This window comes from Camellia sinensis, chromosome 1 (assembly GCF_055761805.1).
Source record: "Camellia sinensis isolate YWXY chromosome 1, ASM5576180v1, whole genome shotgun sequence".
Taxonomy (NCBI): Eukaryota; Viridiplantae; Streptophyta; class Magnoliopsida; order Ericales; family Theaceae; genus Camellia; species Camellia sinensis.
The window spans coordinates 14,417,890-14,434,027 of NC_138961.1; the positions used below are offsets into that span (position 1 = coordinate 14,417,890).

The 16,138-nt window shown below is 35.8% G+C and overlaps 1 protein-coding gene and 1 long non-coding RNA gene across 4 annotated transcripts in view; one reads left to right on the top strand and one right to left on the bottom strand.

The window, feature by feature from the left end:
• The window catches only part of LOC114261346 (uncharacterized), a 9,523-nt gene extending 1,112 nt beyond the window's left edge, over positions 1 to 8,411 (bottom strand). Inside the window, exons 1-6 of one of the 3 annotated variants that reach the window (XM_082872165.1) lie at positions 7,607 to 8,411; positions 5,890 to 6,595; positions 4,327 to 4,696; positions 2,852 to 3,260; positions 2,619 to 2,754; positions 1,618 to 2,496 (exon numbers count right to left, since the gene is read on the bottom strand). In XM_082872165.1, coding sequence (XP_082728291.1) covers positions 3,210 to 3,260; positions 4,327 to 4,696; positions 5,890 to 6,595; positions 7,607 to 7,898 — 1,419 coding nt within the window. In that variant the 5' untranslated portion in view covers positions 7,899 to 8,411 and the 3' untranslated portion in view covers positions 1,618 to 2,496; positions 2,619 to 2,754; positions 2,852 to 3,209. Of the gene's footprint in view, positions 1 to 1,335; positions 2,497 to 2,594; positions 2,755 to 2,851; positions 3,261 to 4,326; positions 4,697 to 5,889; positions 6,596 to 7,606 lie in introns of those variants that run through there. The other 2 variants (XM_028201620.2, XM_082872167.1) reach the window with 2 other exon arrangements.
• On the top strand, positions 4,695 to 5,529 carry LOC145791741 (uncharacterized). The gene is made up of 2 exons (XR_014331174.1): positions 4,695 to 5,018; positions 5,110 to 5,529. It is a non-coding gene; the product is annotated as an uncharacterized LOC145791741 (long non-coding RNA).
• Positions 8,412 to 16,138: the final 7,727 nt, after the last annotated feature.

The window sequence follows — 16,138 nt, forward strand, 5'->3', positions numbered from 1 at the left end:
GGCAAAGCAAAGGATGCGAGAATGATGGAGTTTTCACCTATAAACTTCTCTTCCGTGTGTGTGGCTCACTTAGAATCAAGTAAATTGAGTACTTGGAAAGGAGCAGAAACAGATTAATTTTGTAACCTTAAAAAAAAAAACACACATGGGGTGGAGTGGGAGATTGAGGGAGGGAACTTTCCATCCCTAGGTTGGAGATCATGTTGGTTCTTTGTTACCCACTAAAAGAGAAAAGAGAATAAAAAATTTAATAGATAAAACATAAATAGCTAGATAAAAATAGCATACCCTCGTGAATATGGAAAAATTGAGAGAAAAGAGAGAGAATGAAGGTTCCAAACTATGTATATCTGAAGGAGGCAAATCTTGATGATCTTCTTCGGTCGATACAATAGTGGTATATATATATATATATAGAGAGAGAGAGAGAGAGAGAGAGAGAGAGAGAGAGAGAGGAGACGGGAATGGGGGGCGCAAGCACCCAAAACAAGAAACATCCCCCACTGTGATGTGGAAAGCCAGCTTGTCTGCCTTTCCTCGTAAAAGAAGATAACCTTATGCATTCCATGACTTTAACCGTCACTACATGCACAAAACACATTTGTCTTTTTGGGGTTAAATATGCAAACTTGATAAGCTTCGCACGTGGAAGTTGCTTTCTATGTAATTGCTAGAACCGTGTGTGTGTGTGCTTGTGTGTGTCAGAGAGAGAGAGAGAGAGAGAGAGAGAGAACTGATTGGGGAACGAAGTGGGAATAATGATATACATGGAGAGAGAGAGAGAGAGAGATGGGAGGGAACTGCCTCAGCTTCTTTGCCCACCACCACATTATTTGCATTTTGTAATGGTTGTGCAAGCACGAAAGACACCTGAAGAGGGAAGGTGAGCTTCATGACTACATCCATCTACTACAATGTAGTGAGAATTTCAAAATTTGAAAAATGATTACATTACGACATAAAAATTGTTACATTTCAGAACTGAGTAGCGAGAAATGATTGCATTAAGACAAAAACTCTTGACATTTCAAAACTGAGTATCATCTCTGTGCACGCAATGCCGGTTTCGGTTTATTTTTCTGCCAAAATAGCCATATAAGCTTATAATTTCTGGAAAAATAGCCATATAAACTCATAAATTATAAGCGCCGGTCTTTTTTTTAATGAACTCATGGTTGAATTATCCATATTCATAGTTACTTTATGATCTTCATAACAGCCATGTAAAACAAAGTTGTCCTTAACACACTGTTAACAGGAGGTACTGGATATAAAATATCACATCACTCTCTCCACTTTTTACACATCTTTTCATAAAATTCAAAAAAATCAACATTCTCAAACGGGATAAAATATATTAGATCAATAAAAGCATTTATTGACTTGAACGAGCAGCTAGACAAAATATAGCAAAAGCCACTATATTTCCTCAAAAAGCCAAAAAAAAATTACCACTTATAACATTAATTACCTAGTAAGAATTTCAATTTATAAGACAAAGTAACAAGAGTCATTCTATATCATGGCCTCAAAGGGAAACAAATCCAAACATGACTTTCATAGAAAATCACATTTTTTTTGCATGACGGCCACGTGAGTTTGTATATTTCATCTTACCATGCCTGGCCCGTGCCCATATATCTCCTCATAGGGCTGAAATTTGAATTTCTTTTGTATATAATTACTTTGTTTTTTCTTCTAGGATGTCAACGGTCGCAGGAGGTTCTGGCAGTCAAGGGTATAGAGGTAGGCGGAAACGCCCGATGCATGAGGAGAGAGGCAACAGCACCAGCTGAGAGTTCTCGTGCCTGCAAGGGTGCTACCGGCATCCATATTCGAGAGGGCCAACATGTAGGCGGGTCCAAATAATGATGGTGATGAGGGTGGCCCTGCCATTATTTATGAGAGATTCACCCCACATGGAGTGGGAGTACCTGAGAGAGTCTGAGTGGATATTGGAGAGGGGCATGGTACCATGTGATAGACACTTGCAGACAGGCTCAACGGGAGTACACAGATTTTCTTGCCTCCGTTCAATTTGGGGACTTTATTCGGATTGAACCTTGACGTTTTGACCATTAGTATACTCTTAAACCAATGCCCGGTAAGAGCCTGAGTATACACTGATGGTCAAAACGCTAGGGCTCAATCCAAATAAAGTCCCCAAATCCAACCAAGGCAAGAAAATCTCTGTACTCTTGTCAAGCTCATCTACAAGTATCTATCGCCTCCTTGGAAGGATGTATGTATCTCAGGGGGCATCTAGCCCAACCTATGATTAACGGAGGGAAGGTAACCCAAGTCACAAAGTAAATCAATACCCCAATACTGTTGCACTTCGCAAAAGGCACACTTGGCGCCAAACAAATTTCTTGCCTTGGTTGAAGAATCGTCTATCAGAGAGCATCAACCTCATGCACTTACATTGCAGCACCTTGATTTTGAAGTTCAGGAGGAGTGCTATCAATTAGAAGATGTACCGTCATTGAGTCCAGCCTGCCAGGAAAAGAAAAGCAAAGATATATTTTTAGTTTCCCACCACAAATCATTGACATCCTACACAAACAGTACATGAAGTGATTCACAATTTTTGCCTCTTATATATGGTTGCAACAAACCAGTAACAAGTGATGACCGGAGCTTTGCTGAAGGAAGACAGCCAGGTTGCACCAAAGTGTCCAGGGGCAGAAACTAGGAACCACCACTTCCTTAAAAAATCATTTTTATCCGCATTTCCTTTTGCATTTTGTGGTGCTGTAACAGGATAAATGAAGCTTAAATTAGTTAAGGATATAAATAAGTCTGTCTGACAAAAAGATGACCGATTCAGAAAAATCCAAAAGAGGCATACCTTCATCGAAACAAAAACAAGACTTCTCTGCTCCGGTAAATTCTTTTCCTAAGTTCATTCCTCATCATCATCATCATCATCAGTGGCATAGCAAAGCTCTCAGAGAGCTCATAAAGGGAAGTGCCTGCCAACCAGTGAGCTTCATCAAATATGCGAGAAGCTCTCATCGGAAACCGAGATTGGCGGAATTGGATCAAAGAGGGTGAACATAAGATTGATCTGTCCATTCCTAGGCCAACTCGGCTGCTTAATGCCTGCACACCTACCAGTTGAGATTACATGTGGCCAAACTTTAGCAAGCTGGTTCACTTTTCAAGCTCAGAACGTGCTGGCAGGGTGCAGGCATGGCCCTCGCCCCTTACCGGGGCCGGGCTAATCCAAAACTTGCATCAGGTTGCTGCTGTTGAGGCTGCATAGAGACATAAAACAAAAACAATAGTTGAAAGGGTGAGTCAAATCTAAAATGAAGTTGGTCTTGAGCAACTAATGATTGCCAAATAACAAAACAGAACCCTCAGATATCACAAATATAACGTGATATTATACTAATCAAGATTCATAACATATCTGAGCAAGTTATGTCTACTTAATTAATTACAGTACATTTAATGAATATATGAGATCCAGTTTTGATTGTTGTGGGTTGTGTATGTGAGAGGATGAGATCTATATTGTCTTATTAGTTAGATTGTTTATCAAGATGAAATGAACAGGGGATCAGTGCATCTGACATCTCCAGGTTGAAAATTTGTCAAGACCACTCGCATCACACCTCTCTCTCTCTCTCTGGTTTTGGGGGGAGGGCGGGGGGGAGTTGGATGCAGTACTTGAGCATGAATTTTACCAACTAACAAAATCAAATCTTTGAAAACAACGAAGTCGTAAAAAAATCTAATATTTCTCATTCTACAAACTAGGAATGTGTTTTATATAAGAATTTAACCAACTTACAAGAGATGATCTCTGAAACAAGAACACTTTTTTTAAAAAATTGTACCTGTGCTCATTCTAGAGGCTAGAAACAATGTCCATCCTCTGTTGCATTTATTTTATTTTATTTTATTAAGAAAGGGAAAAGATTTCACTATTTTTAAACAGAGATTTGAAGAAAAGAAAAAGATTCACACAGAAAACATGAGTCTCAATCTTTTAGAAGACTGATCATTTAAATCACAATATGATTCACATAATTTAGTTCTCATTGAAATCCTCTTCAGAATTTTATCCCAAGTTCTCTATTGTGTTCACCAATAGTGTCAACTTGTTAGAATGACAAGGGAAATAGTAACTTTAAAAACATCAAGTGAACCAAAAGAAAAAACTGCTCAAATATAACCACGAAAAAAGAAAAAAAAGAAAAAGAAAAAAAGGAGAAGAGGCGGGGATGTGGGGAGTGGTAGAACTTCCATTGCTAGGGCAGCTTCAGGAGCAGCAATTAAATTGACAATAGGAAAGGAAAACCAATGAGATAGTACCTGTGAAAAGGGTTGGTGAACCTGTTCATGAGGATGGATGAACGGGATTCCAGGGTGCTGGCAAGGATATTGAGCTGAATGTAAATATAAGCCAGAGGTGGAGCGTGCACCAACATGACTGGGACTGAATGTGGTCATCATGACATCTGGATGACCATAACCAATTCCAGCTGCGGTGGATGGTGCAGCCCATTGACCAGGTATATGTTGAGGGAGTAGCCGAGGTTGGTGTTCAGTAGATATCGCAGGCCTGTGAGCCGTTCCAAGTTGTGGGAATTCAGTGTTGTAGTTCAATGCAGGGGAGTACATAGGCTGAACGGCATATGGTCCTCCATTGAACCCAAATCCAGGGTCAAATCTTTGCATATATCTGGCAAAGGAAAAGCATTACAGTATTAAAACCATTGGCTGACTAACAGATAATAGACAATGTTCATTATAAGTAAAAAAAAGGTGGTCAGCGTTCTCAGTTACTAAATAATGATCCAGAATTGTCAGACAGTTGAAAGATGAAAACTAAAGCAGTCAGCTATTCATGTTTCTAAAATTAATAACCAAAACAGAGCATTGAAAAGAAGTTTGAACTTCCTTTATTTATTTATTTGTTTTTTGTCCGCAGGTAATGTGGACTAAAGAATGACGGGTATCTGCCCGCACAACTCCCATCCCATAAACCACCAACTTGGATGAAGGTGGGACTTAGCTTCTTAATCTTTTTACCATTGCTATTAATTTAATCCATTTATTTAAGGTTTAATTTTTTTAATTTCATTTTATTGTAAGGTATTGTCCATCACTACAACTATATAGATGCATGTATATCGATAAACAGGATAAAAGCATGCATGTCCAACCAGTATTTGAAGGTTGCAACTCAGCATTTCAAGATAGCAGGTGATACTACTCACAATGAGCAGTACGGATGTGCTACAATGTTTATTTTATGTTGTGCTCCACAATGTCGGGGCATGTTTGTGTGTGCCTCACTTTAGTGGGAACAAAGCTTTGTGTTGTTGGCACTGTTCCATATGTTTTTTTTTTTAAACCAGCTGGTTTTATTTGTTTTCTTTCCTTGCCTAGCCAATTAGACTGTGATTGGATTTATTTTTAAGATAGAGGGCCTTGTATCTCTCTTTCAGAGTGTGTGCCCTTAGGGCTGTGTGTACCTGTTGATACATGTTTAATAAGACTCACTCTTACCAATATATATATGTACATACATACCCATACCCATACACCTGTTTATAAGTAATTAAATCTGTACACGTGCACTTGCATATGCACAGGTATACGGACCATACAGCTGTTAATCATATCAATAAAAAGAAGAGACGTCCTTGCCACCCTTAGTAAAAATAATGATAGAGGCCCCAAAATTGAATGGAAAACATCAGCGAATCAAGATTTAAGCTTCAAAAGTTGTTCAACAAAAGATGGGTAATATTTGCCCCATTTTGCTTGAGAAGGGAAAAATATAATCCTGAATATATCGATGGCAGGATGACATTCAATTCTAGGGATGGAATTGGGGGGACTGACAGGGGGAGAAGAATGGAAGCATACCTATCATAGTTTCGATCATAATCAGGATCCTTGCGGTCAAAATCACGGTCCCGGAAAATAGCCACCTTATTATTTGCTCTAGACCTACCAACTGGCTCCTCTGTCCTACTTCGAGCTAATCTACTGCTACTTGTGGAAGAATCAATCAAACCTCTGCCACTGTTAACATCAGACCCTCCTGGAATAAATTTCTCTTCCACCTTTGATATCACCAATGAATTATGCTGGAAATTATCCTGCATCCTTGGTTCATTTTCTGGTCTCCCACCAATACCCCCACTAAAACTACCAGAGCTAAATATCCGTGCGCGAGCCCTATTGTATTCCTCTTTTCTCTCCTCCACACTTTTTGAATTATTGGCCTTGATAGAATTCGAATTTGTACTGCCAACAGCCGGTGACCGTTTCTGTGGCCTCTGCTTAATAGCAACCTTAACAACACCACTGTCTTCTGTTGGCAACTTTACAGGGATGTCTGCCAAGCGAATCAAAGGAAGACGACAATCAGCAGTCTTGCGGACAATAATTCTGGAACCAGAACCATCAGGTAAAGTATTGTCCAATAAAACCATCGACTGCAATGAGTAGTGTTGGGCCACACGGTGTGCGGCCAACCGTAGATAGGAAGTCGGCAGTTGCTGGAACTCCATTTGCTGTTGAGTGCGATCCCGAATGAACTTTTCGACATCTTGTTCCATCCTTAGAACTGAACAACATTAAAAAATAAAAAAATAGAAATAAGAAAGCTCAATTGGACACTCAAATATTGACGGTTCCCATTTGCATCATGATAAATAATAAAAAAAAAGGGATAAACTACCAATAGATCCTAATAGTTTGACTTAATTCCCATCAAGTCCTAGTAAGATCGTCATTAAAAATAATTTTTTGCATATGTCGCTAAAAATTGATTTATCACGGTTTTTATAAATTGTCATTTAAACTTACAATTAGTGACATTTTTCTGTGACGAATTTTTCAAACTGTTGTTGAATGTTGAAAATTAGTAATGTTCTTTTGTGACAATTTTTTTAAACTGTCGCAAACTTATAATTCGTGACAATTTTTGTGAAATTTTTTAAATTGTCACTGAAAATAAACCATCAGTGACTTTTTTAATGGTGTTTGATTAAAAACGCCATTAATTGTCACGACCTATTAGACAATAAATCCACATATACCTATTAGGACCTATGCGTAGGTCCCTAAATTTTTTTTTAAAAAAAAACCTTCTACCCACAGTAGCAATCATGATAGTTAATGATGACAAAAAACTTCTGCTCTATTTTGTTCAATGGAATGAGATGGAATATTCCTTACTTACAATTGTGAATAATGATTCCATTTGCAATATATTTATTATTATTATTTTAGTCTAACGAAACATGAGAATGACTATTTTGATAGCATGATCATTCTATTCCATTGAAGCAAACACTACCTTCAAGTTGGTGATTCTACCCCATGTCTAACATTCATCTTTGCCCTCTTTTCCGCATGTGACAGTACTATTTTTCTTGAAAAGAAATAAATTGAAAGAAAGAAAGAAGGTTGCTCAAGGAACTTCTTTTAAAATGTACATATCTTTAAAATACATCAAGACCAGACAGATGAACCATACACAGTGGAGAACCAAGGCAAATAGATCATTCACAACCAGTACAAGATACAAACAACCAAAACTCCATAATCACAAGAATCACAGTAATAACCTTACCAGAAAGCCTCTCCCGAGGGTTCTGCAGAGCTTCGCGAAGAAACTGATCTACCGAACTGATAACATCTTCAGAAACACCCCCAATTAGCTGAGAAGCAACAGCCGAAGACGAGGAAACTGAAGCTGAAGCATCGGCGAGCTCATGAGAAGCAAAGTTGGAGGAAGAAGAAGAAGATGACGATGATGGCGGATTCGAAGAAGAAGAGAGCATCAATCTGCTGACGCTAGCCTCCAAGTCCGCCACTTCCCATGAATCAGGAGGGGCTCCGAGATCCTCCACAGACCCCTCCATGGCTTCTCTCGAGCGAGGAATTCTAGGGTTCTTCTATCGAAGAAACCATCAAATTGAGCTGGAATTCGAGATCGAATCAACCCTAGAACAGTACAATTTAGTCAATTTCATGAATGAATTCGATGGATTACGAGGAGAGAGAGAGAGAGAGAGAGAGAGAGAGGGAGCAGTGATCGACAATAGATTTTGACGACGAAGTGCGTTTGGGCTGGCTTTTTGTGGTGGTCACGTGAAGGTGCACTTCCAATTGGACATCTGGGAATCTAATGGAGGCATCGTCAGGGAAGATGATTTTTTTGGGTTGGGTTAGGAAGTGGGTTGGGTTTTTGATTTTTTAATTATTTTAATTTGGAATTAAAAAGTTTCATTTAAGGAATTTTTTTTAATTTTAAGTAAAAAAAAAATATAATGATTATGAGTTGAATGTAATATTATGAGCTCTTTTGGAAAAGGGTGAAAATGCTAGGTTGGCGTTTTGGAGTAAAACGCACAGTTGCGTTTTTCGGCTCATTTGGCAAGTAGAAAATGTAGGTTAGGAAATTACATAATTCCTCAATATTAACATCTTATGGATTTGGGTCAAATGTAATTTTTTTAAGTTTGGTGAGGTTATTTTAGTCATTTTGGTATGATGTGACACCATAAATAAATATTAATTTAAAAAAAAAGTAATTTTTTATCAACTTTCTAAATCACTCCAAAAAAGCTTGGTTAAAAGCAAAAAAGTCACTTTTTACTATCTTTCCAAAACAATCCTATATTTTATTGGACTAAAAAAATTATTTTGTCTTTTTTTTGACTAAAATAGTTAGGATTAAAAATTTTGTTGATTTTTTTTTGGGCAAATTACATATTCCTCTCTCGAGGTTTAGCTAAATTACAGATATCCCTGAGGTTTCGAAAATTACATCCCATCCCCTGAAGGTTATATTTTCATAACAAATTATCCCCTAAAGTTTATATTTTCATAACAAATTGCCCCCTTAATTTGTTATGCAAATATACATTTACGGAGAATTTATAATATCTCAAACCTCAGGGATATCTGTGATTTAGCTAAATCTCGAGGGGTATATGTAATTTGCCCTTTTTTTATGAAAAAAAAAATTTATAATTTAAATATAACAATTTATTTAATTAATTTTTTAAACTATTTTATCTTTATTTTATTTTATTTTTTACTATTTTAATCTCCAATTTCATTTTAGCCTCATGTCATACAAAGGCTGAAAATGTCTAAGATCATCCCTATCAAAATGGTCAAATTTTTAATTAAAATTCTATTTTTATATTTTAGTTGACCATCTACATTTTTTAATAAATTCTATATTTATTATTTGATTTGTTGAGTCTTTTTTTCTTTAACTACATATAACTAGTGATTGATTTGATATTCAACTAAAATAGTTAGTTAATAAATGAATTTGATAGATTTTATTTGATTTGTTGAGTCTTTTTTTCTTTAACTACATATAACTAGTGATTTGTTGAGTCTTTTTTTCTTTAACTACATATAACTAGTGATTGATTTGATATTCAACTAAAATAGTTAGTTAATAACTGAATTTGATGGATTGTATTTTTATAGTTTTATGTTATAAAATAATTAAGACAATATTATAATAAATTTGATAATGATACTCTACGACTTACATAAAACTTCTCACAATGTCCCACACTAATGTGGCTCGTTAAATGTTAATATTTAATTTGTTACACACTTAATTGTCAGATAATTATTCATTAATCTCAAAATATAAACACGTGATACTTCATAATATTTATAACAGTAGTGTTAAGGTTTCGAATTTGCCTCGAAATCTCTTTTTTTTGGGGAGGGGGGCTTTGTAAGTTAGTTTTTTATTTTTTGTTTTTTTTAAAGGGTGGTTATGTGTAGAGATGTGTCAAAAAATTAGACGTCTTATATGAAATTAACAAAATTAAACCAACAGCTTAACTGATCAGTCAATTTTATCCCTCAATCAGTCCAACCTAATTGACTAATCAATTAGGCTATTGGTTAAAATTTGTTAATTCCATATAATTTTGTACGATGAGTTGGTATGAGATGTCTAGTTTTTTAGCACACCCCTACACATAACCATCTTTAAAAAAAAAAATTTAAAAAAAAAAACCAAACCAACACAGCCCAAAAAATAAAATAAAATAAAATTAAAAAAAAAAACTAATCAGCTTGTTTGTTTTCATTTTTCAGAAAATACTTTTCAAAAAAAAATTTACTTTCTTATTTTTCATTTTTTTTGTTTTTACTGAATTTTTTTTAATATTTTAAGCAATTTTTTTTTTTACTTTTTAGACACACTTAACATAAATATACCTAAAAAGTAAAAAAATTGTAAAAAAAATCTTTTAAAAATTTACTAAATACCAAAAATACAAAAAAAAAGAATTAAGTACATTTTTAGTATTTTTATGTATTTATTAATTTTTTAAAATATTTTTTCACAAATTTTTTACTTTTTAGATACATCTAACTAAGGTGCATCTAAAAAAGTAAAAAAAATGTTTAAAATTTAAAAAATATTCACTAAAAACAAAAGAATACGAAAACAAAAAAATTCAGTTTTCAAAAAATTTAATCCAGAAAACTCAAACCAAACACACTGAATATAGCCCAACAAATAGAAGGGGGAAAAAAAAAAAACCAACTCAACCTATGTGGTTTGATAAGGTGAGTGAGTTAGGTTGAACTGATCGAGTGATAAAATTGATTGATCAGTTAGGCTGCTAGTTAAAATTTGTTAATTCCATACAATTTTGTATGAGTCCCTACTATATTTTTATTTTAAATTAGGAAGATTTCGAAGAAATTGAAATGGTTTTGATTTCAATTTCCTCTGAGTTTTCCTGATTTGAAACAAAAATATAGTATGAATTCGTACAAAATTATATAAAATTAACAAATTTTAACCAGCAGCCTAACTGATCAGCCAATTTTATCATCTAACCAGTCCAATTCAATTCACTCACCTTATCAAACTATACAGACTGAGTTGATGTGGGATGTCTAACTTTTTAACACACCTCGACATATAACCACCCTTGCAAAAAGAAAAGAAAAGAGAGGAGAAGGAAAAATAAAAATAAAAATAAATAAATAAAACTAACTGATACAGCCTTGAAAAAAAATAATGGAATTTGAGGCAAAATAAATAAATAAATAAATAAATAAATAAAACTAACTAATACAGCCTTGAAAAAAAATAATGGAATTTAAGGCAAATTCGAGGCCTTCAATTCGAGGCCTCAGGCTTTATTCTATTTATAATTTACCTTAAGCATTTATAATTTATCTTGCTTAGACCATTTCCAACGTTGTATTAGATTGAGCATCAGATTTGAATTTGATGAAAAAAGTTACTTTTTTCTCTCTCCAATGGTTTCACCAGACTGATATCAAATTGAGAACGAAGCAAAAGTTTCACCAAACTAAAGATGTGTTGCACCTTTCACTAAATTACTGTGCGTAGCCGTTGAGTGTAAACCCATTGAATAACCGGCCGGACATCCACCCAGATGGCTAGTTCAAGCAAAATTTTGTAAAAATTTTACATTAGAAGGTCAACCCCCCGGTCGACCACCTCTTTGTTTTCTCAGTAAAAAAAAAAAAGGTAAAGAGAGAAAGATCAGAACTAAGTTTTTCATTTTTTTACATTGACTGGTTGATCGGTAATTTGATAAAAAAAAAAAAAATCTTTGTTGGAGCAAGCGATATCAAATAGAAGAAATTATCTTTTTTTTCTCAAATTTGATGAAAAATATGATGAATTATTAGAAATGCTCTTATCATGTCATTATTAATAAATTTAGAGGTCAAAATTGCGGTTTATAATACTTGTCAAATCTAATTGACACATGGGTTAGGACAAGTAGCAATTGTGGGACCATTGATTACATCATTATTTATTAATAAAACTTAAATGTAAATTATAAATATAACTATTAAAATTAGATTAAAATACGAATCATCTTTTATAATTTTGAAAATTATATTTCATCATTTGGGATTTATAATTTCATAATAAATCATTTGTTTTATTAATAAATTATCAACTTAATTAACAGTTTTTAATAGTGTTATAAATATGTTTCAATAAATAATTTGTGTAATTTTATTATTATAGAAGAGAGCAATTATGAATTTTATTTTTTTAGTTAATTCTGTTAAATAATTTTTTTTGACAATGAGGTATTTATAATTTTTCAAATTACACGAGACAATCTATACATTAAGCAAACCTCAAGGGGTACATTGGTAATAATAAGAATAAATTACAAATACAAGGCTAAAGTTTCATTTGAGAATAAGCTATTTTAGTAACTTTTTGATTTTTTACAAAAATATATGTAGAAAAGTAGAGAGAGTGATATGATAACTCATAGTGACTTTTTGATTTTTTGGCTAAAATATAAAGTTGTCAAACGAGGCCTAAAGTTTGTTTAATTTACTTATGTAATTCTGAAAATTATAACCCACCTTTTGAAGTTTCAAATTTCATAATTGTTGGCTATATATTTTGTACAAACCAATTACAATTCGACACATGGCAGAATAAGGATAATACAGGAAGACTATTCAAGTCTTTGATCCTGATCGTACACGTGGCAGTTAGTATTGGTTATTACGAGATCTGAGCAGCAGTAAATCAACAAAGAGGTGCAAGGTGATGTGGCTTCAACGGTTACTCACATCTAAATTCAAATTTAGGAGGGAAGTCTAACTGCAAGTGATAGCATAGTGGGCTAATTACAAGGCACATGATCAGCGGTCATGAAGGAGCAGTTCGACGGTTGGAAACGCAGTTCGATGGTCATCCTCGAGAAGTATAAATAGCAGAGAAGGCCCCAGAAAAAACCCCCAGACTCAGATCCAAAAAACCAGTCTTATTATACTTATTTTTCTTTCCAGTTTTACATTTCCAGTCTTACATTTTCTGTACTTTAAATTCCTGCACTGCACTTCGTTCATAGGAGTAGTTTCAAGTAGATTGTTGCTGTAAACCTCTACGAGGCTGAGTTTGGATCAGTGTAAGTTTTTTCATGTTAATAAAATACTTCAACTGTTCTTCATTTAATTATTATTTTGCTTAATTCTCCTAAATCAAGCCACCAGTAAAAGTCATCTTCATTGAGGCTGAAAGAACTAAAACGTAAGCGTCTGATAATTGGTTGGCAATTAATTTTCTACAAGGACTGATTGATCCTTGCTGGCACGCTCACAATTACAATAATAACCTTCGAAAACCAAAAGGCCAACACATATTTTTGGCACGCCCAGTGGGATTAATTGAACTGGCTAGATGTAAAAGACAAAGAGAAAATGAACACTTGGAAGAAGGCGTGGAATGAGAGGTAGAGATACCTAATTCAGAGGATAATGTGATAACACATCCTGTGAAAACTTCCATTTTATCAGAACGTATGGTCAAACAGATCAGCACTTCAGAACAAGTAACACATGTTCATAATATTGGACGAAACCAAGGAATTGGACCATCCGCTGTTCCATCTACTCAGCTAATAAATCCATGGCGTGGCCTAGTAGATGCTATGGGACAACAATTAATGAATACAATGGAAAGGTGGGCAACATCATTTTTGGATCGAATGAATAACCACCAACTAACAAACATAAGATACATGGAAGAAGTTTCGAATGTCCCTCAGTAAAGATTGGCTAGAGATAAATAGCCTATGCAAGTTAATGGACATTCTAATGGTCAAACTAGTAATCAGAACTATGAAAGACCATCACCTCAGTCTTGGTATGAACCTATTCCGAGGCCTATAGCAGGTCAAAATGCCTCAGTACTTAACAGTGAAGCCATGCAATTTGGTGGATCTGGCCCAGTACAAGAAAATAGCATAAGAATGGTTCCAAATCCCGTGTTCGAAGCCATACCTGGCACAAGGGGGTTCACTAATCCCTTATTCGAATTTATACTCAGGGGGTTAGAAGGTTTTCCTACAAATGGAAGAGACACAACACCAGTTCCAGCACCTTTCGCAGGTCTTTTCGCAGGACAGGCTTAAAGGGGTTACCCACACCTCCAACAGCAACCTGCACCACAGGGACAACCAGTCCCAAATATACCACCTTATGGACCAAGAGGACCACAGGCACAAGTTTGCCCACCAAATCCTGTATTTGCCCCTCCAGTAGTGGTTCAGCAGGCACAAAATATGGTCCCTAGGGACCAAATTGCTGACATTGTTAGAGAGATGTGCGGACTAATGGCTCGGGGGGTCCAGACTCCAGTGTACAGGAAACCATACCCAGAATGGGTAGACAGGGTACATGAATACCCAAGAGGTTTCAGGATACCAGATTTTGCCCTTTTTTATGGGAATGGAAACCAATCAACAGTGGAGCATATTGTTAGGTTTGCTGCTTAATGCGGTGAATTTACTAATAATGACTACATGAAGTTAAGGTTTTTCCCAAATTCCCTAACAGGGGGAGCATTTGTATGGTATATTAACCTTACACCTGGCTCTATCCAAACTTGGCAACAAATGGAAAAGGCATTTCATGCCCAATTCTTCCAATCAGAGCCAGAGGTTTCTGTGGCAGACTTGGCAAGATTGAGTCAACGACCTGACGAGAAGGCTACTCAGTTTATTGCCAGATTTAAAAGGGCTTGAAATAAATGTAGAGTCATCCTACCAGAGCCAGAATTCGTGAGATTGGCTCAGAATGGCTTAGAGTTTAGGCTTCGAAAGAAGTTTAACTCAACTGAGTTCAGAGGCTTAGTGAAACTCACTCATAAGGTGTCTAGATACGAAGCATTACTGGAGGAGGAACAAGATCAAAATAATGCATCGTACAAGACATATTATAGAGATCCTAATTACGAGATCGATGCAGCAGAGATTGTGGGGAAAGAACCTGTGATCTGTGAAGCATTAATTCATAAGGATACAACAATTGACCAGCAATTTAAAAAGAAAGACCTTCACAGAAAATACTCTTTCGATTTAACTAAAATAGATGACATTTTTGATCATTTGCTTGCTACCAACTTCCTTAAGTTACCAAAATGAGTCAAAATTCCATCTCTTGATGAACTTAAAGGAAAAGTATATTGTAAATGGCATAATTCTTGGTCTCACTCGACTAAGAATTGTATTGTTTTTCAAGACAAGATCCAAGAACAAATTCGGAAAGGAAGTTTGAAATTCCCAGCCAAAGCTGAAAAGGCCATGGGGATCGACAGTAATCCATTTTCAGAAATTGAAGAAATGGCAGCCAATGTCATTATGCTAGACTTTCAGAACCTGTCTTTGAAAGAATTGGAAGAAGTTAATGTGCAGATGCATGTAGCTAACCAGACAACTATCAAGAAAGACACTGGAAATCTACCAGCTATTGGACAAGGTTTCTCACACTAGAGGGAAGACTCTGATGAAGAAGCACTGGATGGCGATTCCTTAGAGGCAGCTGTAATATAAAGGATGTGTCCCAGGTGCAGCCTAAGCTACAAGTGGTTGAAAGGGCTTCTAATTGATGGGAAACAATATTATAAGGATGTGTAGAGACATCCTAAACCAACCAATGCTTACAATAAAAGGCCATATCCATCTGGTGTTAGGCAACAACTATTAATGGTTGAACCAACAACCGATAGAATGCATTCTAAAGGCAAGAGGCCCTTATATGGGTCCAGGTCACCTAATTATTACAGAATGGAGAGTAGTCATTCTGAAAGGAGACTGGAGAAGGGTTCAGTTTATGGGATCAAAGCCAGAGATTGGCCCCCTAGACCAACCTCACGCAGGACAGAAAGTGGACACCTTTATCGAAGGCCTAACGTAGGCCCAAAGCATGAAGTAAAGGCCAAGCAGTGGCCTTCACAGCCAGCTTCGAAGGTGGTTTCGAAGGAAGAAAGAAGCAGTTCAACAGCTGGGTCAGTAAGTTCGTGGGTTCCTGGAGTTCCAGATTAGTTTGTGATGCAGAACAAACCTAGGGAAGTGTTTACCCAAAAAGATGTAATTGAAAACCAAGGTAGGACGGTCAAACCTCTTTTGGTGGCTCCAAACAATTGGGTATTACTTAAACACCCAAAAACAAAGGAACCAGATATGGTCCCCGTAATTTCTAGATCACAAAGGAGGAAAATTCAGCGTAGATACACTCAGTACCAGCAAGACTTGAAAGAAAGTAGAGAGAGTTCTTCATTGGTCCAGGCAGAAGGAAAGAAGAACCCAAAGTCAGACCA